The sequence below is a fragment of the Pleurodeles waltl genome, chromosome 6 (genome assembly GCF_031143425.1).
Source record: "Pleurodeles waltl isolate 20211129_DDA chromosome 6, aPleWal1.hap1.20221129, whole genome shotgun sequence".
Classification (NCBI taxonomy): domain Eukaryota; kingdom Metazoa; phylum Chordata; class Amphibia; order Caudata; family Salamandridae; genus Pleurodeles; species Pleurodeles waltl.
In genome coordinates, this window is record NC_090445.1 from 56,861,363 (window position 1) to 56,887,770 (window position 26,408).

The following is a 26,408-nucleotide window of genomic DNA, read 5'->3' on the forward strand; positions in this document are numbered from 1 at the left end:
CACACAACATGTGACATGACTCACGGTTGTCCACCATGCACAAAACACCTATTCACCAACAGCAATGATACACAAAAACTGTTAACATGGTAGAGGGCCTTAATTTATGTCAGGTTGTGAGTGCATTCAAAAACGTAACCGAAAATGTCATTGATTTTACGTGGGTCATCCAGAAACATAGCTCAGTGTAAATATTGAGACATAGAACGAGCACCAAAGTGGAAAATGTAATGAGCACCTAGCGGGTAGGCCTAAAGTATTTAGGGAAATCTTAATATCAAGTGTTTAGGAAATCTCAATATCAAGTGGTACAGAAATAAACTTCCCTGGAGGCTCGAGTGCAGAGTCCATAATCAGAAAGCAGAATTATTCTAAGCCCCAAATGAACATCAAAATCATTAAGACATCAGTCAGCATCCCTAGAGGAACAAAAAGGAAGAATGGCTTTTCTGAAACAAAATCCACAGTAGAACAGAAAAGTCATCTGGCTCACCCCCAAAACCAAGGGGTTCTTATACAAAATTCTTGCAATTAAAATGAGAGAAAACTGAAGTCATCATGTCAAGACTGACAGTATGTAATATTGATCAGATCAGAGTATGAATTGCCATCCAAAATATCACTATCCCATTTCTAAGAAAGCGTCAAGCATATTTGGGATCACTTTGTCACAAGAAGTTCAACTAATATGCAACATTTCAAAACAATAGACTAAACACAAGTGGAATGGTGCTAACCCCAGCATACAGCACTGAGCACTTGCAACAAAAGGAATACTAGAAAGTTCATTCACAATACATGCACTTTTGGGAAAATTAATGTGACTTCGCTCTGCAGAGCTGTGGAAGTAAAATACACAGAGCATCGGGTAGAGAGGGGGAAGAGACAAGAGTTAGCAACAAACGACATAGAGATTTCAGCAAAATATGTTCTAACTAAAATATGTAAATAAACACACTTTTGAACATTATTGTAAACTCATTTAATCTGATTTCATGCTAATTATGTATTACCTCAATGGATTCATGATTAAAATCACTATTCAGGGACATTTATTTTCCATGAAAAAGCAAACCTTAAAAACACTTGAACACTATTTTCAGGTGCTCCAGTAAGTCTATAATTTATCATGTTTCCCTCACATGCATTCTAAGCCCAGGACGAGTTACACGAGACTCACCCCACACAAATCCAACATCACAGTAATAGAGCTTGTATACACAGACAAGGAGGAGTTTAAAATCACCTCCATTCATTTCTGCCTTTGACTCAGGTCAGACCCTACCTTGCGGGGTCAACCACAAATGCTGAGGACGATCAGCACAAAATCTTGTTCACCTGTTTACTTTTTATGAGACTCCAATACTCCACTGTATACAGTCAACAGATAGATACCAGGCCACAGATGATTAACTTATGTTTGAAGGGTGGATACAAGGAAGAGGTCTATTAATAGGTATTCTCTTAATTAATTATTGGAGCCAAAGATGAGTGAATTAATTGCAGCTGCTGAATGCTAATCATAATAGAGAGGGGAGACAGTGGCTTGACTATTTGGCGAGATACTAGGCAGTGGTAGGGAAATCATAGTGTTATACATAGAAATAGCATTTGAATGACTACCAAGATACTAAAGCTAACGGGCATGTGCACTGTTCGAAAATGCCCTTGTTAGAAATAGGGTCTTTGGTTAACAGTCAGGTTACCCCCTGTTCAAGCAAGGACCCTCATTTTAGTCAGGGTAAAAGAGAATCACCCTCAGCTAACCCCTGCTTACCCCCTTGGTAGCTTGGCAGAGCAGTAGGCTTAACTTCAGAACGCTAGGTGTAAAGTATTTGTACCAACACACACAGTAAATTAATGAAAACACTACAAAATGACACAACACCAGTTTGCAAAAATAGGGAATATTTATCTAAACAAAACAAGACCAAAACGACAAAACTCCGACATACACAAGTCAAGTTAAGAATTTTTAGAGACTAAACTCAAAAATAGCGCTTAGAAACAAAAATGCTTCGATGAGATGTTAACACAGCGTCGTGACGGAGTCATTCCCAACAAGCCAACACCAGCGGCGCCGGACAGAGTCGTGTAGACCCCCAAGTACAGTACCTTTGGTGAAGAGTGAAAACAAGCTGATGCGCAAAGTCGGGGATCGCGGCGTCTGTGCGAAACATTGAATCCACGCGCTTCGAGCGGCGTCGGTCACGACGGGGTGCGGTGACTTCCACGGAGTCGCGGACTTCAGCGGGGCTGCAGCGGCGTCGGGCCTGCGAAGAGCGTCGCGTTCCAGCGAAGGTCACGGCGTCAGGTGCAGGCGGCGTTACCAGATTCAGCAGCGGCGTCGTTCCGGAGTCACACTAAGTCGATTTCCTTGGATTTTCACCAGCTTTTCTTTCAAGGGCCCAGGGACTGGATAGGGCACCACTTGTCAGAGCAGGAGTCTCTCCAGAGACTCCAGGTGCTGGCAGAGAGAAGTCTTTGCTGTCCCTGAGACTTCAAACAACAGGAGGCAAGCTCTAACTCAAGCCCTTGGAGATTTCTTCACAAGATGGAAAGCACACAAAGTCCAGTCTTTGCCCTCTTACTCTGGCAGAAGCAGCACTGCAGGAAAGCTCCACAAAGCACAGTCACAGGCAGGGCAGCACTTCTTCCTCAGCTATCAGCTCTTCTCCAGGCAGAGGTTCCTCTTGGTTCCAGAAGTGTTTCTAAAGTCTGTAGATTTGGGTGCCCTTCTTATACCCATTTTAGTCTTTGAAGTCACCTTTCTTCAAAGGGGACTCACACCTACTTGTGAAATCCTGTCTTGACCAGGCAAGGCCTCAGACACACACCAGGGGTTGGAGTCTGCATTGTCAGAGGCAGACACAGGGGGTCATTCTGACCTCGGCGGTAAAAGGTGCTTACCGCCGGTCAGAAGACCGCCATAACAGCGCCGTGGCCGCGGTAAGCCGCCACGGTCATTCTGACCCGCAACTGGCAAACCGCCAAAAACCCGACATCCACAAAACTCCGCCTCACCAAAGGTCAGCGAAAAACTGGAGATGACGAAACCTCCACCGTCACGCCAACAGAAATACACCCATTCCATTCCGACCCACGAATCCACGCGGCGGTCTTTCAACCGCGGTAATCCATTGGTGGTACACATCGCTGCGGTCAAAATTCACACACCCTTACAAAACACTACCACATTGGACAATTTGAAATACACACACCTGATACACATACACACAACACTCCCACACACCCAATTAAATATAAAACACACACCCACATCACCCACAAACCCTTACGACCACAATAGCGACTGAAGGACAGAGAGAGACAGCACTGCTTAGAGTAGACCATCACACAGAGGCAAATCCAAACATCACCCACACAATTCCCACGCACAAAACACCATACACCACCACACACACCACACTCTACAACACATACAACATCCCTCACCTCATCCACACCACCCCATGGCACCCCAAAGACACCCCAGGTTCTCTGACGCAGAACTCAGGGTCATGGTGGAGGAAATAGTTTGTGTAGAGCCCCAGCTCTTCGGGGCACAGGTGCAGCACACCACAATTGCTAGGAAGATGGAGCTATGGCAAAGGATAGTCGACAGGGTCAACGCTGTGGGACAGCATCCACGCAATCGGGATGACATCAGGAAGCGCTGGAACGACCTACGGGGGAAGGTGCGTTCCATGGTATCAAGGCACAACATAGCAGTGCAGAAGACTGGCGGCGGACCCCCACCTACTCCCCCAGAATTCACAGCATGGGAGGAGGAAGTCTTGCACATCCTGCATCCTGAGGGCCTCGCAGGAGTATCTGGAGGACTGGTTAGTCTAATCTTAACTACTTCTTCCCCCCACCCCACCTGCATGCCAAATCATACCGCCACCCTCACCCCCACCCCCATCACACCAACTCCTTGCAAATGGCTCACCATCACAACCCACTCATCCCAACACCAAGCCCTGCATGCATCCACAAAGCATGGACACCCATCACCAAAGCATGCCCACTGCACACACACATCACCCCCACAAGCCACCCTCACAAAAGCCCCCACAAGGGAATGCCTGCACTTTGGTACACGGTCACCCACCCACCACAGGAAATGCCACGCACAGAAGCAATAACCATACCCTTATACCCCTGCAGGACCCGAACGCCACCACACCGCCACAGAGGGTCCAGAGATGTCCATCCCACCCCCAGAAGAGGCCCCCAGTGATGACAGCAGCTCTGTCTCCCTGGACCCAGATGACCAGCCCGGACCATCGGGGACCTCGGGACAGTCGGTTCCCCTCAGACAGCCACAGGCTACAGCAGACCCAACCCCCTCTGGGAACATAAGCACAGCTCCCACCCAGCGGGCCCATGCCTCTGTCTCCAGGACATGTCAATCAGCGGTGTGTCCACCACTACAGGGCACCCAGGTTGACCCACCACCCCAACAACAACAGGGACCTGGAGGCAGTGGTAGTGGGCACACCGTCCAGGGGACAGAGGCCCAGGGAAACAGGGGAACTGGGAGGGCTGCTGTGCTAAGCCGCATTGGTTAACATTGAACCCTATGGGTTTCAGGAGCCAATGACGATGTGCGCCGGCGGTCGCGGTACGCACCGCCGCGGTACGCACCGCCGCAGCCGTGACCGCCATTTTCTAACTGCTTAATCACTCGAGACCTGATCATCCACAGGAGAGGACCTATACTGCAAGTGCTGCTGTGACCTCGGTCTGGGAGATACAATGGCTGCTGCGACTGGGGAAAGGGCCCCTGCCTTCACATCTGAGGAATTGGAGAAACTTGTTGATGGGGTCCTCCCCCAGTATGCGCTACTCTACGGTCCTCCAGACCAACAGGTAAGTACACAGGGAGCAGGTAGTATGGGCTATGCCTGTGTTGAGTGGGGTGGATGTAAGATGGTGGGGAGGGGAGCGAATGAGGAGTGCAACGCACGACAGATGAGAGCATGTGCCACATGGCAAGGTTGGGGAGGGGGGCCACTCACAGCGACCATGCAGAAAAGTGATGATATTTCTTTTCCCACCCTGTACATGTCACATAGGTCAGCGCCCATCAGAAGATCGAAATTTGGCGTGCCATCGCCAAGGACGTCCGGGCCCTGGGGGTCCACAACAGACGGGGCACCCACTGCCGCAAGAGGTGGGAGGACATCCGCCGCGGGAGCAGAAAGACCGCCGAGGCTCTGCTGGGGATGGCTTCCCAACGTAGGAGGGGTGCCAGTCGTACCTTGACCCCCCTGATGTCCCGGATCCTGGCGGTGGCCTACCCCGATTTGGATGGGCGCGTGAGGACATCACAGCAGACACAAGGGGGTGAGTATCAGCACATTCTGCTATCTTTGCGTGCAGTGGAGGTGTCTGGGTGGGGGAGGAGGGCTGTGGCTATCTCTAGGCCAGGGCGCTTTCTGTAGGTTAGGCCCCTCCGTTAGGCATGGCCCTGTGCCCCCGCCCCCCACCTCTGTAGGGTGCTATGTACAGCTATCCATGGTCCGGCCTCACCTATGTGTGCATTTTTTGGTCCATAGACCTGTAGGCCATGTCACAATATTTGAGTAGTGCACCCCGAGTGCGCGGCGTAGTGCAGGGGGCTTCTGTGTCTGAATGCATGCACTCAACCTGTCTTTATTTCTCCCCCCCCCATTTTCTTTGTCTTCCTGTTCATGTGTGCATTAGCATCATCAGGCGGAGGAGAAGTGGCACCGGCGCACGAGGGAGCTGCATCTCACATGGCCCCGGAGGGCCATGCAACCGACTCGGAGTTGACCAGTGAGACGGAGGGCGAGGGGGGCTCCACAACGGGGACCCGTGGAGACGTCAGCGACACCGACACGTCCTCGGAAGGGAGCTCCCTTGCGGTGGCGGCAACATCCGTGCCCACCGCTACAACAGGTACAGCCGCCACCCAGCGCACCAGCTCCGCCCTCCCAGCAGCCCCTCAGCGTTCGGCCCGTGCCCGCTCGGCCAGGAAGCCGGCCATCTCCTTCGCCCCAGGCACCTCAGGCCCTGGCCCAGTTACCCCTGCTGCCCTCAGTGAGGAGGTCATTGACCTCCTGAGGACCATCATTGTTGGGCAGTCTACCCTTTTGAATGCCATCCAGGGTGTAGAAAGGGAGGTGCATCGGAGCAATGCATACCTGGAGGGCCTTCATTCGGGTCAGGCTGCCCATCAGCGATCGCTCAACGCTCTGGCCTCAGCACTGACGGCAGCCATTGTCCCTGTCTCCAGCCTCCCTCTTCAACCTCCCTCCACCCAGTCCGAGTCCCCTGTTCCTCTGCCTATCCCATCCACACCATCAGACCAGCCTGCACACACCTCAACACCCAAGGGCAGCTCATCCAGACATAAGCACCACAGATCACACAAGCATTCGCCCAAGCAACATCCAGATGCAGACATGCCAACAGTCACTACCTCCTCTGTGTCCCCCACCTCCTCGTCTCCCTCCTCCCTCCCTGTGACGTCTCCACTCACACCTGCATGCACACCCCCATCAGCCAGTACGTCCATCACCAGCACACCCTCCAGACCAGTCCGCACACGTGCAGTCACCACCCCCACTGCCATTTACACGTCCCCTGTGTCCTCTCCCACTGTGTCTGTCACCCCCTCTTCCAAACCACACAAACGCAGGCAGCAACCCACCCAACAGCCATCCACCTCACGACAGCCTCCGTCACAAGCACCTGCACCCAAAGACAGCACACTTGACTCTCCTACAACCACATCCTCTTCCTCCACTCCCATACCCACTGCACCTACCCTTCCCATTGCTCCTAAAAAGTTTTTCCTCTCCAAAATTGACCTCTTTGCATCACCTGACCCACCCCCTCCATCTCGTACGAGTCCAAACAGCACCTCAGCCACCACCAGCCCTGCATCTACTAGGACCATAGTGCAGGGCTATTGGAGTCCACCAGCTCCTAGGGCAGGAACATCGGCCAGCAGCAAGGGGCCACCCCCTGGGAAGAGGACCAAGAAAACAAAGGGCCAGCGCGACAAGCCTGAGACGGCTGCCACCAAGGACAGTAGCCTTACCCCCTCACCTGGCACATCAACAAAGGGTGGCAAGGGCACCAGAGATTCAGCGAAGGAGGGCAAGGGCAGCAGGGCAGACAAGTCAGGCAGCAGGCGACCTGACCAGGAGGGCCCCACCAGTCCCATTCCGGGTGTGACGGAGGGCACACACGGGCCCAGGACTCCATCACAGGAGGGCCCCGCAACCGATAGGTCGGATGGCGACTGAGCGGGAAGTATTGGCCAGGTCTGGTTCCCTAGAAACACAAGACAAGCACCGCTGAACAGGGGCCACTGTGAGAAGCACTGCTGAACAGGGCCCCGCCAAGACAAGCACCGCTGAACAGGGGCCGCCGTGAGAAGCACCGCTGAACAGGGGCCGCTGTGAGAAGCACTGCTGAACAGGGGCCGCTGTGAGAAGCACCGCTGAACAGGGCCCTGCCAAGACAAGCACCGCTCCGCTAGGCCCTTTCTGTCAAGCACCGCTCCGCTGGGCCCTTCATCACAAGCACCGCTCCGCTGGGCTCTTCATCACAAGCACCGCTCCGCTGGGCACTTCCTGTCAAGCACCGCTCCGCTGGGCCCTTCATCACAAGCACCGCTCCGCTGGGCCCTTCCTGTCAAGCACCGCTCCGCTGGGCCCTTCCTGTCAAGCACCGCTCCGCGGGGCCCTTCATCACAAGCACCGCTCCGCTGGGCCCTTCCTGTCAAGCACCGCTGGCCCATTGGCAGTGCCGGTTCTGTGTCGAGCAGGGCTTCACGAAGCACTCTGGCCACCATGCCTCCTCCATGACCAGTGGAGTCTGTAATCCACCTGATGGACTGTGGCTTTGCACTCCCCAGGATGTAACAGTGGGCAAGCCACCGACTGTTATCCACTTGAGAGACTGTGGCTTTGCACTCCCCAGGATGGTACAGTGGGTATGGAGGCCCCTCGTGGATCTGGCGTGGTGGACTCATGTGGCTGAGGTGCCCCCCCTTCCCTTCCCCCTGAGGTGCCTGTAGTTTATCATCTGATGCCCCAGCAGTGTTCTCTCTAATGGAATATGGTCTTGTGTGTGGGCTTTGCCCATGTGTTTGTGCACATTGGCCCACGAACGATGGAACTTTGGCAAAATGTGCAGGACTTATAGCCTATGTATATCTTTTTAACTATGTTCTTTATTTAATATGTATATTTCACATTTCATATTTCACATTACTTCATTTGAGCTATAATATACTTCTATTTTAATGATCATTTTATTTTGTCTTTGCTTTATTCCGGGGGGTTTGGGGGTGTCACTCTGACTTGTTGCTCTGCATTGGTGTGTAGGTATTTGGGGGAGAGGGGTGTGGGGGGGGTGGGTATATCGCGTATGTGTGTGCCCATAACCTTTCCACCTCCCCAGTGTCGTAGGTGCAGTACTCACCGTTGTCGTCTGCGCCGGCGTTCGTGCTCCTGGTAGAAGAGCAGGTAGACAATAGCTGGTAGGATGTTTAATTCGGGTTCCATGCTGTCCAGATTCCTCGTGGAGTGTATAGAGGTGAGCGTTTTCCCGTTCGTAGTCTGTTTCCGCCGTGTTTTTATCGGCGGTGCTCCCGCCCCGGAAAAGGTGGCGGATTGGTGAGTCGTGATAGGGTGGGCGGTACATTGTCTGCCGCCTGCCTGTTGGCGGTGACCGCCGCGCTGTTTGTGTGTCCCGCCGTGGCGGTCGGAGTGTTTAAAGTGGCGGGCTGTGTTGGCGGTTCCCGCCAGGGTCTGAATTCCATTTTTTTTACCGCCAGCCTGTTGGCGGGTTGGCCGCCGCTTTAACACCGACCCCCAGGGTTGGAATGACCCCCACAGTCCTTTCAGATGAGAGTGACCACTCCACCCCTCCCTCCTAGCAGAGATGGCTAATCAGGAAATGCAGGTTACACCCCAGCTCCCTTTGTGTCACTGTCTAGTGTGAGGTGAAAAACAACCCAACTGTCAAGCTGACCCAGACAGGGAATCCACAAACAAGGCAGAGTCACAGAACGGTTTAAGCAAGAAAATGCTCACTTTCTAAAAGTGGCATTTTCAAACGCACAATCTTAAAATCAACTTTACTAAAAGATGTATTTTTAAATTGTGAGTTCAGGGACCCCAAACTCCACATGTCCATCTACTCTCTAGGGGAATCTACACTTTAATCATATTTAAAGGTAGCCCCCATATTATCCTATGAGAGAGACAGGCCTTGCAACTGTGAAAAACTAAATTGGCAGTATTTCACTGTCAGGACATATAAACCACATTGCTATATGTCCTACCTTATCCATACACTGCACCCTGCCATTGGGGCTACGTAGGGCCTACCTTAGGGTGCCTTACATGTAAGAAAAGGGAAGGTTTAGGCCTGGCAAGTGGGTACACTTGCCAAGTCGAATTTACAGTGTAAAAATACACACACAGACACTGCAGTGGCAGGTCTGAGACATGATTACAGGGTTACTTGTGTGGGTGGCACAATCAGTGCTGCAGGCCCACTAGTAACATTTGATTTACAGGCCTGGGCACCTCTAGTGCACTTTAATAGGGACTTAACAGTAAAACAAATATGCCAATCATGGAAAACCAATTACGTACACATTTTAAACAGGAGCACTTGCACTTTAGCACTGGTTAGCAGTGGTAAAGTGCCTAAAGTAACAAAAACAGTAAAATCAGAGTCCAGCACACATCAACAACCTGGGGAACAGAGGCAAAAAGTTAAGGGAGACCACGCCAAGGATGAAAAGTCTAACATGTGTCCCCCCCAGCTAAAAGTGGGGAGCAACTACCCAACCTCATGGGAGTTCTCATCACTAAGGCGGAAGAACCTGGACAGACCATCATCACTGGCGTGCTCTGTACCAGGACGATGTTCCACCGTAAAGTCCATCCCCTGTAGGGAAATGGACCACCTCAACAGTTTTGGATTCTCACCCCTCATCTGCATTAACCATCTGAGGGGCCTGTGGTCGGTCCGAACTCGGAAGTGAGTCCCAAACAAGTAGGGTCTTAGCTTTTTCAGTGCCCAGACCACAGCAAACGCTTCACGTTCTATGGCACTCCACCTACGTTCCCTGGGTAGTAACCTCCTGCTAATGAAGGCTACGGGTTGATCTAGGCCCTCTTCATTAAGCTGTGAGAGTACTGCTCCAATACCATGCTCTGAGGCATCTGTTTGCAGAACAAATGCACATGGCAGCCTTCAGTGCATCAAAAGCGTTCTGGCAAGCCTCTGTCCAGATCACTTTCTTGGGTTGCTTCTTAGAAGTCAACTCAGTTAAGGGGGTAACAATGGTACCATACCCCTTAAAAAACCTCCGGTAATATCCTGTGAGACCTAAAAAGGCTCTCACTTCAGTCTGGGTCTTGGGAGGCTCCCAAGCCAGAATCGTGTCAATCTTAGGCTGTAGGGGTGCCACCTGGCCACTCCCCACCATTGTGTCCTAAGTACACCACAGAACCCTGCCCTATTTGACACTTGCTCACCTTAATAGTGAGGCCTGCCTTCTGCAGGGCCTCTAACACTCTCCAGAGGTGTTGCAGGTGTTCCTCCCATTTGGAACTAAACACAGCAATGTCATCCAGGTAGGCGGCACTGAACTCATCCAGTCCTGCCAACACCTGGTTGACCAACCTCTGAAAGGTGGCAGGGGCATTCTTTATCCCAAAGGGCATCACGTTGAAGTGGAAGTGCCCATCTGGGGTAGAAAATGCTGATCGCTCCTTTGCCCCCTCAGTTAAGGCAATCTGCCAGTACCAGATGTTAAATCAAACGTACTGAGATACTTGGCAGCTCCTAACCGAACAATGAGCTCATCAGCTCGGGGAATGGGGTGTGCGTCAGTCTTGCTGACCACATTGAGACCTTGGTAGTCCACACAGAACCTAAGTTCTGGAGTGGCCCCAGGAGCAGCAGCCTTTGGGACCAATACCACTGTGCTGGCCCAAGGACTGCTTGAGTGCTCAATGACCCCGAGGGTTAACATTTTGGAGAGTTCCTCCTTAATGCAAGCCCTGACCATGTCAGTCACCCTGTAAACCTTATGTTTAACAGGTGTACTGTCGCCAGTGTCCACATCATGTGTGCACAGGTGTGTGACTCCTGGGATCAGGGAAAACAGCGAGGCAAACTGTCCCAACACGTGGCGAGAGTCCCTCTGCTGTTCCTCAGTCAGGAAGGGGGAGAGGATCACTCCCTCCACAGACCCATCTTTCTCTCCTGCAGACAGGAGGTCAGGAAGAGGCTCACTCTCTTCCTCCACCCCGTCATCTGTCGCTAGGAGCATGGATAGCTCAGTTCGCTCAAAGTGTGGTTTGAGACGGTTGACATGTAGGACCCTCAAAGGGTTCCTGGGGGATTGCAAGTCTATCAGATAGGTGACCTCGCTCTTTCTTTCCACCACCTCAAAAGGCCCAGTCCACTTATCTTGGAGAGAGCTAGGCTCCACTGGTGCCATGACCCACACTTTTTGTCCAGGCTGAAACTCAACCAGAGTGGCATTCTGGTCATACCACCGTTTCATATCCTCCTGGCTTGCTTCTAGGTTCTCCTGAGCAAGACTCCTGAAGCGGGCAGTCTGGTTTCTTAGTGCCAGCATGTAGCTAAATACATCCTGGGGTGATTTACTAGGAGCTTTCTCCAAAGCCTCCTTCACCAGACTGAGCGGTCCCCTCACAGGGTGGCCATAGATGAGCTCAAAGGGGCTAAAGCCAAGTCCCTTTTGAGGCACCTCCCTGTAAGCGAACAGAAGGCATGGCAAGAGGATGTCCCACTTACGCCTCAAGGGCTCTGATAGGCCCTGAATCATGCCTTTCCAGACCAGACCATTACTTTGGGGGCGGTAGGGAGTGGTGAACTTGTAGGTTACCCCACACACCTTCCACAGAGACTTCATATAGGTGGATATGAAGTTTGTACCTCTATCAGATACCACTTCCTTGGGGAACCCCATGCGGGTAAAAACTCCCATCAAGGCATCACCACGGGGGCAGTGACCGTCCTTAGAGGAATGGCTTCTGGGTACTGTGTGGCATGGTCCACCAAGACCAGGATGAACCTGTTGCACAGGGCTGTCTTGGGATCCAGAGGCCCCACAATGTCAATTCCTACCCGTTCAAAGGGAGTACTGGCAACAGGCAAAGGCTGGAGGGGAGCTTTACATTTCCTCCCACTCTTGCCACTTGCCTGACAAGTCTGACAAGACCTGCAATGTGCATCTGAGTGCCTGCGTATTAGGGGCCAGTAAAAGTGGGTGACAAGCCTCTCAAAGGTCCTGTCCTGCCCCAAATGTCCAGCTAAAGGCACATCATGAGCCAACCCAAGTAGGAAGGCCCTGAAGCACTGGGGTACCACCAGCACACGGGCTGACCCAGGCTCAGGAACCTTAGGCTCGCTATACAGAAGTTCATCCTCCCAATAAATAAGGTGTGATCCTGGCTCCTTACCAGCCACCTGGTCTGCCGCCTGCTGCCGCAAACCCTCCAAATTAGGGCATGACTTCTGTGCTGCACAGAATGCTTCCCTGGTGGGCCCCCCTTCCTGCTGCTACTGCGACAGCTCAGGGACTTCCCCCAGTTCAGCCACCTGTTCCCCTGTAGGCTCCGGGGCATCACTCTCAGGCTCCACCTCCTCCCGGACCGTGGGAACTTCTGGGGCCGGTTTCCCGTGCCCCCTGCCCTTCCTCTTCTTGGCGGTCTCCTGGGCCACTGTTTCAGGCTCCGGGGGTCTTGACTACCCTGATTGGCTGCCATAGACCGGGTGGATACGCATACCCACCCAGGCAGACCCAACATCTCCAAGTGAGGCATGTGTTCCACCTCCTTCCAAGGGGAATCCTCCAGGTCGTTACCTAGCAAACAATCAACAGGCATGGTTGGACTCACAGCTACTTTCCAGGAACCTGAGATCCCCCCATTCAAAGGGAACCTGCGCCACTCTGCACAGGCGCTCAGAGTTGTCTACCGCAACTACTTGGTGAAGTATCCGGGGATCAATCTGCTCTTCAGACACCAGGTGACTCCTCACTATAGTCACACTGGCTCCTGTGTCTCTCAGAGCCTCCACCCTCTGTCCATTGATGGTCACCCATTGCCTGTACTTCTTAGTGTTATCAGGCACTAGGTTTCTCGTGACCATCTCACTGTCCCCTAGTGAGACAAGGGTCATTTCTGCTGGTTCCCACCCACCTGAAAGCAACTCCTCCCCAAGCGCTACACTGGCTAAACCCTGGGACGGTGCACCAGTGGGTGCCGGTGTACTTTTGGGGCATTTGGGTTCCCCCCTCACATGACCCACCTGGTCACGTGCATAACACTTACGTGGGGGACCACCTGCCACTGGCTTCCCTTTGGACAACCATGGCTTCTTTTCACTGGGGGGTTGGGAATCCTTACCCTGGGAATCAGTTTGGGGCCCTTTAGAGAACTCCCCCTGTTTGCCCTTACCCCCCCTTTCTTCTGAGAGGGACCCTGCCCACCCTTGGCGTGGTCTCCCCCATACCTCTTTTGGACCCTGGTGCTCTTCCAGCGGTCCGCTTCCTGCGCAAGCTTCCTGGGGTCAGTCAGCTTGCTGTCAATGAGGTTCTGGCGCAGCTCTGGAAAACATAAACTGTACAAGTGCTCCCAAGCAATTAAATTGTAAAGCCCCTCATACGTGTTTACCTTACTGCCCTTCACCAAACCATCCAGTGACCTGCAAAAAGAATCAACACATTCCAACCATGTGTGGGATTCCTTTCTCTTGTAGGATCTAAACTTCTTCTTGTACTGCTCAGGGGTGAGACCATACCTGGTGAGTAAGGCCTCCTTCATGACAGGGTAGGTGAGATCCTGAGCATCCCCTAAGGCTGTCAGTGTGTCCCTCCCCTCTGCCTCAAAATGCTTCCACAGGGCTGCCTCCCAATGAGCTTCAGGGACCAAGTTCATGTGGAGAGCTGACTCATAACCCTTGAACCACAAGTAGATATCATCCTCCCTCTTATAATCCCTCACAAGGTCTTTTGGGATGTGTACCATTCTCTCAGGCTGCACTGTAGGATTGCTGCCACCATCTCTACTGGACTGGCTTCTATGATCCATCTCTCTCAAGCTAAGCTCATGAGCCATTGCTAGCTTCCGCTCCTCAAGGGCTAGCCTCCTCTGCTCCAATTGGTACTCCCTTTCTGCCTGTCTGTCCTGTATCTCCTCAGGTGTCAGACCCTTGGATGAGACACTGCTACCTGCCCTGGAGACCTTCTCCCTGGACATAACAGGCCCACCCACAATACCATTGTGTACTAAACACTCTTCCTCATCCTCCTCATCTCCCTCATCCTCTGTGTGCCCTTCAGTGCTCTTGGCTGTCACCCAGGCCCGCAGCGCCTTTTGCAGCTCCTCCTTCCTGGATGAGCTCTTAATGGGACAGTCAAAACTTTTACAGAACTGCTTCAACTGAGCTTTGGTATAACTCTCCAATTTCTCAAGGTCAAAGTCAGCTCTAACTGATGCATCTCCAGCATGGTACATGATGAAGATTCAAAAACAAGTGTAAAGTTCCAAAGGCAGAAAAACAAGTTCCCAAATGAAGTTCCAAAGAAAGTCAATCAAGGAATCAGCAAGAAAAAAAATGAATGCTGAGCAAAAACAGTCCAAATAGAAAAAAACTAAAATCACAGGACTAGTAGTATGTGGTCTCGTAGTGGTCTGAACTCAAACAGTAGTGTACACTCAATTACCGTATGTCAAGCACAAATACAAGTCCAAATCCCAAATGCTGATCACCAATGTTAGAAATGGGGTCTTTGGTTGACAGTCAGGTTACCCCCTGTTCAAGCAAGGACCCTCACTCTAGTCAGGGTAAAAGAGAATCACCCTCAGCTAACCCCTGCTTACCCCCTTGGTAGCTTGGCAGAGCAGTAGGCTTAACTTCAGAGCGCTAGGTGTAAAGTATTTGTACCAACACACAAAGTAAATTAATGAAAACACTACAAAATGACACAACACCAGTTTGGACAAATAGGAAATATTTATCTAAACAAAACAAGACCAAAACGACAAAAATCCGACATACACAAGTCAAGTTATGAATTTTTAGAGATTAAACTAAAAAATAGCGCTTAGAAACAAAAATGCTTCGATGAGATGTTAACACAGCGTCGTGACGGAGTCATTCCCAACAAGCCGACAATAGCGGCGCCGGACACAGAGTCGTGTAGACCCCCACGTACAGTACCTTTGGTGAAGAGTGAAAACAAGCCGATGCGCAAAGTCGGGAATCGCGGCGTCTGTGCGAAACGTTGAATCCTCGCGCTTCAAGCGGTGTCGGTCATGACGGGGTGCGGCGACTTCCACGGAGCCGCGGACTTCAGCGGGGCTGCAGCGGCGTCGGGCCTGCGAAGAGCGTCGCGTTCCAGCGAAAGTCACGGCGTCAGGTGCAGGCGGCGTTACCAGATTCAGCAGCGGCGGCGTTCCGGAGTCGTCCGAAGTCGATTTCCTTGGATTTCCACCAGCTTTTCTTTCAATTGCCCAGGGACTGGATAGGGCACCACTTGTCAGAGCAGGAGTCTCTCCAGAGACTCCAGGTGCTGGCAGAGAGAAGTCTTTGCTGTCCCTGAGACTTCAAACAACAGGAGGCAAGCTCTAACTCAAGCCCTTGGAGATTTCTTCACAAGATGGAAGGCACACAAAGTCCAGTCTTTGCCCTCTTACTCTGGCAGACGCAGCACTGCAGGAAAGCTCCACAAAGCACAATCACAGGCAGGGCAGCACTTCTTCCTCAGCTATCAGCTCTTCTCCAGGCAGGGGTTCCTCTTGGTTCCAGAAGTGTTTCTAAAGTCTGTAGGTTTGGGTGCCCTTCTTATACCCATGTTAGTCTTTGAAGTCACCTTTCTTCAAAGGGGACTCACACCTACTTGTGAAATCCTGCCTTGCCCAGGCAAGGCATCAGACACACAGCAGGGGGTTGGAGCCGGCATTGTCAGAGGCAGGCACAGTCCTTTCAGGTGTGAGTGACCACTCCACCCCTCCCTCCTAGCAGAGATGGCTAATCAGGAAATGCAGGTTACACCCCAGCTCCCTTTGTGTCACTGTCTAGTGTGAGGTGAAATGGTGAAGAACACAAGTTTAACTTTTTTAAAGGCTTGTCACACTTCATATTTACAAGTGAAATCTCGAGGTTTCACTGAGGACTAGGAAATTATTGGTGGGATTCAATGGGTTTGCCTCAGATTTTAGATGTTTTAAACTGCTGGATTTGCTGTAGATTACTCCTGAGGCTCTTGAATAAGTTACCAGCAACACTGATAATCTGATAATGGGGCAAACATTGTCTGCAGAGAGGACTGCACAGAGGTGATAGAAGTCCCTAGTATGCCTGCGTGGTAAGGTCAGTCCGCACCGGTGCATCAGCAGGTGTGTCTAAGCAGTGTGTGACAGAATAGCTGCCTCTGGGCCAAGCATGACTGTCTACCAAGACTTTATCAGAAGATCAATACAGATGAAAGGGGTAAGGGCACACGACGAAGAAAAAGATGATGTTGTAGTCCAAGGAACCACAGCTACAGGACTGATCCCTTTATTACAACTAAGAAGAAAAACCTCTGCTACTTTTACTTTTACTTTGAGGACAACATGTAATGAACTCAGTTGTGTCTGGAGGTATCTTAGCCTGCTACCATTACTGCTACAAAAGAAAACATTCTATTGTTCTTTGTATCAGTACCAGCCATAATGTTAGTCAATTGCTCTATCAATGTTCCAGTATTGCATTTTTTGCCCAAGGCTTTTTAAGATAGTGACTGTACTTTGGTTGCTTACCTTTAGTTGTGAGAAAGTCATAATCAGCATATGTATTCGTCCTCTTACACAAACGAAACTTGCACAAGTTTGGGCTTTCTTGGTCAAAAGTGGCAGTCGCAGATTGGCACTCAGTTTTCTCCTTAGGCTCTTGCAAAAATTCAATATTATATTTACTTATCTTCTTGGGTACCTTCAGGAAACTGGAATGCAGCTGTTCAATCAGGCTTATCAAATTCCATGTTGCATTCATTGATATGATGTTGGTGGGGTCACTTGGTAGGGTCACCCATCGAGCCGTTACTGCTGACTGCCTGAACTCGTATGAGGTGTTAGGTTGTAGAGCAGTTACATTGATGGTGTTGTTTCTATCCTTGCTTTCCATTAATGTCCAGCTCTCTTCGCCCATCTGCCTGTACTCCACCCTATTTTTCAATATTGCATCAACTCCTGAAGGGCATTCTGCACACGTAACCAGTACACAGTCTTCAGATAGTCTGTCTACCTTGGGGGCATCCAGTCGAGGTGGGTGGAACGCTGTACTTTTCAGAACACCCTGTTCATACAAGTAAATGGAGGGCCCTGGAACTGCAGCCTTTTGATTACTTGGAGCTGAAACTGAAGATACAATAAAGCATATCTTCTTATTCAAGGTATTATTTTGTACAAAGTCGGTGAACTCTTTCACGTATGTTCTTGTTTTATTTATATCAAGTCCTGTTAACCAACTTTTCTCCATACATTTAAGGCTGATGGAGGTTGGACTGGAGGTTTGCTCCTTATAATGGGACTCAAGCCAGTATTTTAGCTCTTTTAAGTATAACTCTTCTTCTTGCATTAGAGGCAAATTAAATGAAACCACAGACTCAAACTTAGGATCCAGCAACACTTGGTTGAGTTGGTTTTCAGAGAACACAACTTGAACTTGCTTGGACTCCAGCAGTAAATTAAGGCAGTAGCTAAGATTATTTATCTCATCCTGCGTCTCTTCCATAAATTCACTGAGTTGCTGAGTATTAAATGGGGACCGCTCTTTTGCAGTTAAAATGTCCACTAGCACACTCTCCTCTTCTTCTCCTGCACGAATAGTGGGCAGAGCTCTAGCAAGGTCATTCTGGAAGATGAGCCTGTATTGCAAGCATACATTTTTGAATCGCTGAATTTTATGCTTGACCTTGGGGAAGTGTACTGCAGCTGGCTTGGTCAGCATATCATTACAATGCATGTTGATATCATTTAGCTCCTCTATTACAGATTGAAGATCTTCTATCAGAATGCTCGAAATGCTGCGCAACAGCTGAGAGGCTCCAGAATTCAGGTTCTTCAGCGGATATAGCCAGACCTTCACAGGAACTACCTTCTCTCCATTACTACTGATGAGCGATGGGAGACTTTTATAGATATCAATAGCCTCTAGATATGTAGAGGGATTGTTTGTTAAGGCGAAGTCCCCATGGAACGTGCAGCTGATCTTTTCTAATTTGTCCTTGTCATTGTCATTAATATTAACCTTTCCTTTCCCTTCAATGCTAAATGTTGGTATTTTTTTTACAGCTACTGTCAAATCTCCGTGAACTTCCTGCTTGCTATCAGAAGAGGAGAACTCGCGATCGAAAATAAAGAAAGCCTGTGCCCCATACAGCACTCCGGTCACCACATGGGTTGCCAGATCGTGGTCAAATACTTCTGGATAAGTGATATTGTGGGGACCTAATTTTTCCATAGTAAGTTGTTCAAACTTGGTAGTTGTTGAATATTGTAACGTGACTCTGGCCTTCTGCTTGGAGGTCTTCGTATCCTTCAAATATTTAGCAGCTCCTCCCACTTTCACCAAACCTCCCAAGAAACTCGCTTTTACAGAGGCAGAGATGTCCAGCACTGAAGCTTTGTCTTCAAGGCTGTCAGAGAGGATGATTTTGAAATCTGTGTTGGGCTGTTGTGTTACAAGCACATCTTCGTCAATTTTCTTTGTGCTCCACAGACTAACACCTGAAAATACAAGGAAATAGACTCTGATTATATGTCAGATGGAGATTATCCACACATTTCCTTTTCAGTATTATTCCCACCGATGGCATCAATACTCATCATAATGCAGGAGGTGGTGCAGGTAAATCAGAACAATGTGAAGCCAATCACGAAGGCATTAAGAGTACATACTATGGGAGTCCTACTTCTTCTACTTATGAAAGCCTTGGTGAATTGGCCCACATATCCTACTCCCTATTAGTAAAAGTGCAAAGAGGACACATCTTTTGTATTTGTACAGAGGATATCAATATTCCCTAATATTCACATTTTAGATGTTTTGGGGGTAATTCAAGAAGGCATTAAAGAGTGTTAAGTAGTACTGCAACAGTAGAATGTCCCCTGCTCATGAATTGCTTTGTGAATTAGTCCATCTGTTTGCAACATTTTGAATTATGACAAATACTTTTTACCAGTAGTTCTTCAATATTCAGGGCCTCATTTTGACTTTGGTGGTCCCACTGCAGGGCTGAACAATGGGAAAATTGTAATACACGTTCCCGCCAGTCAGTTGAGCTGAGTCCTATATCATAGTACAGAGGGGGCCGCCCAGTACTGTCCGAATGCGCACTGTCTACAAAGCAGACAGTGCGCATTCTGACGGTGCTCAGCAGGGGTGCCCCTGCACTGCCCAGCTGTGGGCATGGGCAGTGCAGGGGTCTCCCTGTTGCCCCTGGAACGGGCTTTCCACCAGCCGTTTCATGGTGGGTCCCTGTCAAGAAAAGACTGGTGGAAAGTGGGGTTGTAATCAGCCAGGCGGCACTGAGTTCAGCTCCGCCCTGGCCGGTTACAAGTCCAACCGCTGTCACCCCGCAGGGATCTATGATCCTGGTGCGGGGGGCAGTCTTTAGGCCGGTCCGCCTGCCAAAGTTGAATATGGGCGGTCGGATTGCCTCGAGTGCGGCTGTCTGATAGCCAACACAAGTGTGGAGGTCCTTGGACCACCACAGTGGTAATGAGGCCCTTCGTTTTTTTATTTTGTTAAACAGTATGTCTGTTTTGCAATCTTGCCATCCTTCCCAATTTAGGCGGTGGGGTACTGCTTCTGCACCAGTCCTAACACCTACCGATTTAAGTTATTACCAACATATTGTTGCTTTATTTGAAACGATTATTGCTGGGCACCTAAAGTGTATGAAAAAATGAAAACAAGCCCTTGCGTGGCCTAAAGAGGCTGCCTGAGACTGAAAGGTGCGCTAACATTCAATCAGCTGCAAATAAAGAGTATTCACAGCTTATCTGAGGCTACGAGAGTGGGGCATGGCATTGGAAGGCTTTCCTTAGAGCAGTCTATATGAGCCCTTTGACTAACCAGGTCTGCCGATCAGAGCCTTAGAATGTATGCCCAAGAGCCTCCTGCTGTTGAGAGTATCTCGTGCCAGGGGGCTCCTGATGTCTGTCACTCTGCAGGGAAGTCTTACCATGAAAGGGAGAAGCCACACAGTTTCCGCTCGTAAGGAGACTGGTTCTGCCTCCTTCTACCCATTCCTCAGGTTACCTGTCAAGTAAGAGGTCTTCTATGATCAAATTAGCCAGATAAGGACCACAGTCAGTCATTAGTGTTCACTAGGCCAAGGTTTGCTTTCTGAGTGCAGAATTCAATAGAGTGTGGGTGTATTATGGCTAACATTAAATTTTGCTTCAAGGAATGACAGGCCAAAGGTCATTTGTTTATATCATTGGAAGATGGTGCAGGACGGACATTTCTGCTACTTTGTAGCCATTACATTGTGGTACCTTTACTATGGAAAGCTGTTCATTAAAAGTACAGATTTACAAATATGGCACCTCCTGAAATGCATCGCACATTGCAAAAAGAATAAAACACACAAACCAATATAACACATAGCAGAATCAGTATACCATGTAAGAAAACAAATAAGATACACAGCAGCATGACTACTTTACTTAGTTAATTAACACGTGCTGAAGTGACTAAAACATCAACTAAAATATTGACACAGTCCCATATACCCCATCCGTCACAAGTTTGGAATACAAGGACCCCTTCCAGATCTGCACCTTTCTGACTGGCAGGACACAAGCAGTCAGTCTAGCCCCCTACACATCAGACGACCATAATCTACTCTGCGGGGTTCCGCACGGATCATCTCTTTGCCTAACCCTGTTCTGCACCTACATGAACACCCTGCAGTTGTGTAACAAAGGCCCTGCGGGGTGCTCCCCGGTGTTCCGGGGGGCCTCCTCAGCACAGAACACTGTGCAAGGATGAGGATGAGAAGCCCCTGACTGGGTCCAGCGGGGAGGGAGCCCCGCCCAGGTACTTTGCAGGGGGCCCTCAAGTTTTGTCAGGCCACTGTCACCTTGAACATCATCATCCATTTACAGGGCATCAACATCCTCTCCTATGCAGACAACATTTTACTCATACTCTCCCTTTCAGATAAAACCCAGTGGTAAATGACTCCTAATTATTACCCCCAATTTACCTTTCTGTGGTGTGGGGGGGAAGGAAGCCAACTAGAAACCAGGGGTTTTATATTTATAAAAAAGACTGGGGCGGCCTGCCCAGCATTGAACTGTACTCTCATTCCTAAAAGCAGCAATTAGAGCGTACTGTCCACAATGTGGCATCCTCTAGGAGGCAGCCCACTAGGTCCCACTGAATTTCTTATGTGTAAAAAGTAAATGGATGGCGGATGTACCACCCTTGCAACAAGCCGTAATGCCGCCCCAAACATGGGCTTACACACTATCTGCCCTCCTGGGGATGGAGGAGTGAAGAAATTCCACTAGACACCAGGGATTTATTGGGATTTTTTTATTTTTGTACATTTCAGTTAGGGGAGTGGCCCCTTAGGCAAGGGCCACTCCCCAGGAGGGCAAAATATTTAGAGGCTATTTCTGCTGGGGGGGGGGGGGGGAATGGGGGCAGAAAACCACTAGACAGCAGGGATAACTTTGTTGTTTGTTTATTTGTATTTTTTTATGTTTGGGGAGCGATTTATTTCATTCATACTTGCGCATAAGGGGCCGCTCCCCAGGGGGGCAAATGATTTTAAGGCAATTTCTGCCCCCCTGAGGGCAGATTGGCCTAATATTATTATGCCGATCGGCCGATCTGCAGAAAACCACTAGACACCAGGGTTAATTTTTTTTTGTTTATTTCAATTTTTTTATGTTTGGGGAGTGACCCCTTAGGCAAGGGTCACTTCTGGGGGGCCAAATTATTTTTAGGCCATTTCTGCACCCCCTAGGGGCAGATCGGCCTGGGGGCAGAAACCACTAGACACCAGGGATTATTTCTTTTATTCATACTCGCGCATAAGGGGAGTGGCCCCTTGGGCAAGGGCCGCTCACCAGGGGGCCACATTTTTTAGGCCATTTCTGCCCCCCTCGGGGGCAGAAAACCACTAGACACCAGGGATATTTTTTTGTTTGATTATTTTCATTTTTGTATGTGTGGAGAGTGCCCCTTTAGGCAAGAGGCGCCCCCCTGTGGGGCAAATTGTATTTAGGCCTTTTCTGCCCCCCTTGGGGGCAGATTGGCCTATTGTTGTTAGGCCAATCTGCCCCCCTTGGGGGCAGAAACATCTAGACACCATGGATTGTTGTGTGTGTATGTGTGTGTTTTGTTTGGGGGGGGCAGCCCCTTGGGCAAGGGTCGCTCCCCGTGTGGGCACATTACTGTTGGACATATCTGCCCCCCTTGGGGGCAGATTGGCCTATTTTTGGAAGGCCCATCTGCCCCCAAGGGGGGCAGAAAGCCCACCAGAGACCATGGAAGATTTTTTTTTCAAAATAAGAGGTTGGGGGTATGGCCATATCCCCACCCCAAATAAATGGGGCCAAAGTTGTTCTGCCTACCAGTGGGCAGATTGGGCAATTACCCCCGGTCCTCCAGGAGGACAGAATGTCTACTAGATGCCAGGAAATAAAACAATTAAAAAAAATAGTGGGGTGGTGGCTACCAACCAGTATAGGCCTGGTTATGCCCCCACCCTAACTGAAGGGGCTAACAGTCTTTCAGCTCTCCCCCGCACACTAAAACATCTTATCCCATGGCAAGCAAGAGGACATTTGATTATTTTTGGTTTTTGTTTTACATTTGGGCCATGAGCGCTTGTTAACTCTCAAAATCGTCCCACTTGGAATGGTGAGGGCTGCACTTTTTTTTACTTTGGGACGCTACCATGTAGAAAAATCCACAAGACCTAGACACATCTGAAAACTAAACATCTGGTTGATTCCAGGGTGGTGTGCTTCATATGCACCCTGCACCATTTCCTTACTCACAATGCCCTGCAAACTTGCAACTTTGCTGGAAAGCACACAATTTTGTGATGGAACCTTCCGGAATCTGCAGGAATCCACAAAATTCCTACCACCCAGCATTGTCTCATCTATACCGATAACATTTCTGCTGCACTTGTCAACCTAAAATTTTTTTTTTCAAACTGCCCTTTTGGACCCACTTTGGTTCCCCCTCAATTTCGACATGTTTTTGGCCCTTCCCTGTCACAAGCACTTGGCCCACCTACACAAGTGAGGTATAATTTTTACCAGGAGACTCAGGGGAACGTTAGGTGGTAGCAAATTTGTCCCGGTGCAGTGATTCCACACAGAAATGTGGGAAAATTTTGATTTTTTAGCTAAATTTGAGGTTTGATGAGGATTCTGCATAAGAAAACATTTGGGGATCCACGCAAGTCACACCTCCATTGACTGCCTCGGTTTTCAGAAATGTCTGGGTTTGGTAGGTTTCCCTAGATGGCTGCTGAGCCCAGGACCAAAAACGCAGGTGCCCCCCCCCCAAAAACAGGTAGTTTTGTATTTGATCATTTTGATGTGTCCAGATAGTGTTTTGGGGCAGTTCCTGTTGCGAGCACAAGGCCTACCCACACAAGTGAGGTACCATTTTTATTGGGAGACTTTGGGGAACATAGAATAGCAAAACAAGTGTTATTGCCCCTTGTCTGTCTCTACATTTTGTCCTTCCAAATATAAGACAGTGTGTAAAAAAGACGTCTATTTGAGAAATGCCCTGTAATTCACATGCTAGTATGGGCACCCCCGAATTCAGAGATGTGCAAATAACCACTGGTCCTGAACACCTTATCTTGTGCCCATTTTGGAAATACAAACATTTTCTTGATACCTATTTTTCACTATTTATATTTCAGCAAATGAATTGCTGTATACCCGGTAAAGAATGAAAACCCACTGCAAGGTGCAGCTCATTTATTGGCTCTTGGTACCTAGGATTCTTGATGAACCTACAAGCCCTATATATCCGCGTAACCAGATGAGTCCAGAAGACGTAACGGTATATTGCTTTAAAAAATCTGACATTGCACGAAAATGTTACAGAGTAAAACGTAGAGAAAAATGACTGTTTTTTTCACCTCAATTTCATTTTTTTTTTCCAGTTGTTATTTTCTGAAGGAAACCCTCGTAGGATCTACACAAATTACCCATTGCTGAATTCAAAATTTTGTCCACTTTTCAGAAATGTTTCTGGGATCCAGCATTAGTTTCACACCCATTTCTGTCACTGACTGGAAGGAGGCTGAAAGCACAAAAAAATCGTAAAAATGGGGTATGTCCCAGTAAAATGCCAAACTTGTGTTGAAAAATTGGGTTTTCTGATTGAAGTCTGCCTGTTCCTGAAAGCTGGGAAGCCGGTGATTTTAGCACTACAAATCCTTTGTTTATACCATTTTCAGGGAAAAAACCACAAGCCTTCTTCTGCAGCCCTTTTTTCCCATTTTTGTGAAAACAACAACATTTTCACTGTATTTTGGCTAATTTCTTGGTCTCCTTCAGGGGAACCCACAAAATCTGGGCACCTCTAGAATCCCTAGGATGTTGGAAAAACAGGACGCAAATTTGGCGTGGGTAGCTTATGTGGACAAAAAGGTATGAGGGCCTAAGCGCGCCCTGCCCCAAAATGCCAAAAAAGGCCTGGCACCTGAGGGGGAAAAGGCCTGGCAGTGAAGGGGTTAAAGCAAGAATAAAAAGCTACTTTTCCAACAAACGCTTGGGAAACAACCAGAACTTTCCAGAGTCCTTCTTTAATGTCCATGACAAGTTGTCAACAAAGTCCTCTGTCACTGCTTGTTCTCCCTCTTTCTTCGCTGGTGTTTTCTCTTTTCTCTGTGTATTTGAATTCACAACTAGAAACTTGCTTTATTAGGGGTTTTGTTACTAACGTCGAGCTGCAGTGCTTTTATTTCCCCTCCAGATTCCCTGTTTGTCGCAGGACCGCTCTGTGCTCCTTACACCACATGCCCGATTTCCTGATCAAGGTGTGGTCCTCCGCCCTTAGAGGGCACTGTGTAACAGTGAGACGCTCTGGCTGCACAATGCCTGTCTCCTGCACTGCGAGCCTGATGCACACTGTCAGAGCCTGAAATCGCTAGAGCCCTTTTCCCGGCTGCTCAGGGTGACACCCAGCAATTGCCTGGGTCGGTATTTCCCCCACAGATTGCATTCTGACGCCCCACCGGGGTCTGTATTAGTGCTTGCACTGTGAAACTCCTCGATGGGTCTGTATTAATTCAAAGCCTCGAAAGTCTGTGCTGGGACACAATTCCAGAGCAACCTTAGAACCCTTGGGAAGTATTATAAGGGTGTGCTGTGACCCCAGGGCTGGCACCCATGAAATTCTGTGCGTCTGGCCCACCCACATTTGCCTGGACCCCCTCCCAGCCATATAATCTTGACACACATGCGTATAGATTGATTTGCACATCGCCTTTCAAGCCCATTACCCTTAAGCTCCTCATCCGGCCCAAGGGCCAATACATTGTGTATAGACACTCTTTAATAGTGTGCAGCACTCTTAATTGTCAGGACCAAGATGTCTCAGCCTACCTCTGTGGAAGAAGACTCTCTGTCCTACTTCCAAGGAGATTAAGAGTTTTATGAGGCAATTGATACCTCAATATATAGGGCAGTTAATGAGCTCATAGGCCCCATTGAATATCGCCTATCTGAAAAAATTGTACAGGAGTGCGCACAAATTGCCCAGCCCAGTACCCCCACCCCAGGGAAGCATCCACTGGCTGACCAAGCTGAGGAGTCACTGCCTCCAAAGAGGAAGTGCGATGAGGGGGTTGACACAGGCGTGTTTGCATGCCTCAAGCAGGCGTTTTTGACTAAATCTTCCCCCCAAGAAGTTCATGAGGAACATTTGGAGGTATATAACGAACCTCTCTGCCTGATACCTCACAGCAACAGGATGGCAATTCCCCCGGAGAATCAGACGAAGAGGCAGGCTCCTCCAGATCATGACACTCAGCTTCAGACCCTGTTCCATTTCCAGAAGGGGATTCAGATATGCTTGATCCAGATTACATCATCCACCCCAGGTCAGCCAAGAGGACCCAGCAAATAAGGTGGCAAATTATGTGGCAGTGAGGCTTAGAAAGCTCCTAGAGAAGGATGACCGCAATCGCCTAATAGCAGAATGCCCCCGCCCTACCCTGGAGGGTAAAGTGACCCTCACTCCAGAAATGGACACTAGGATAGCCACCTTCCTGGCGAGATTTGTAAAATACCCCAAGAAGGGCATTGATAGGTCTTGGCGTTCCT

The 26,408-nt window shown here is 49.4% G+C and overlaps 1 protein-coding gene across 1 annotated transcript in view; it reads right to left on the reverse strand.

Annotated features, from left to right (window-relative positions):
• Positions 1-26,408, reverse strand: part of LOC138299188 (stonustoxin subunit beta-like) — a 136,953-nt gene that overhangs the window by 58,317 nt on the left and 52,228 nt on the right. Inside the window, exon 3 of the mRNA XM_069237285.1 lies at positions 16,845-18,812. Coding sequence (XP_069093386.1) covers positions 16,845-18,812 — 1,968 coding nt within the window. The remainder of the gene's footprint in view (positions 1-16,844; positions 18,813-26,408) is intronic.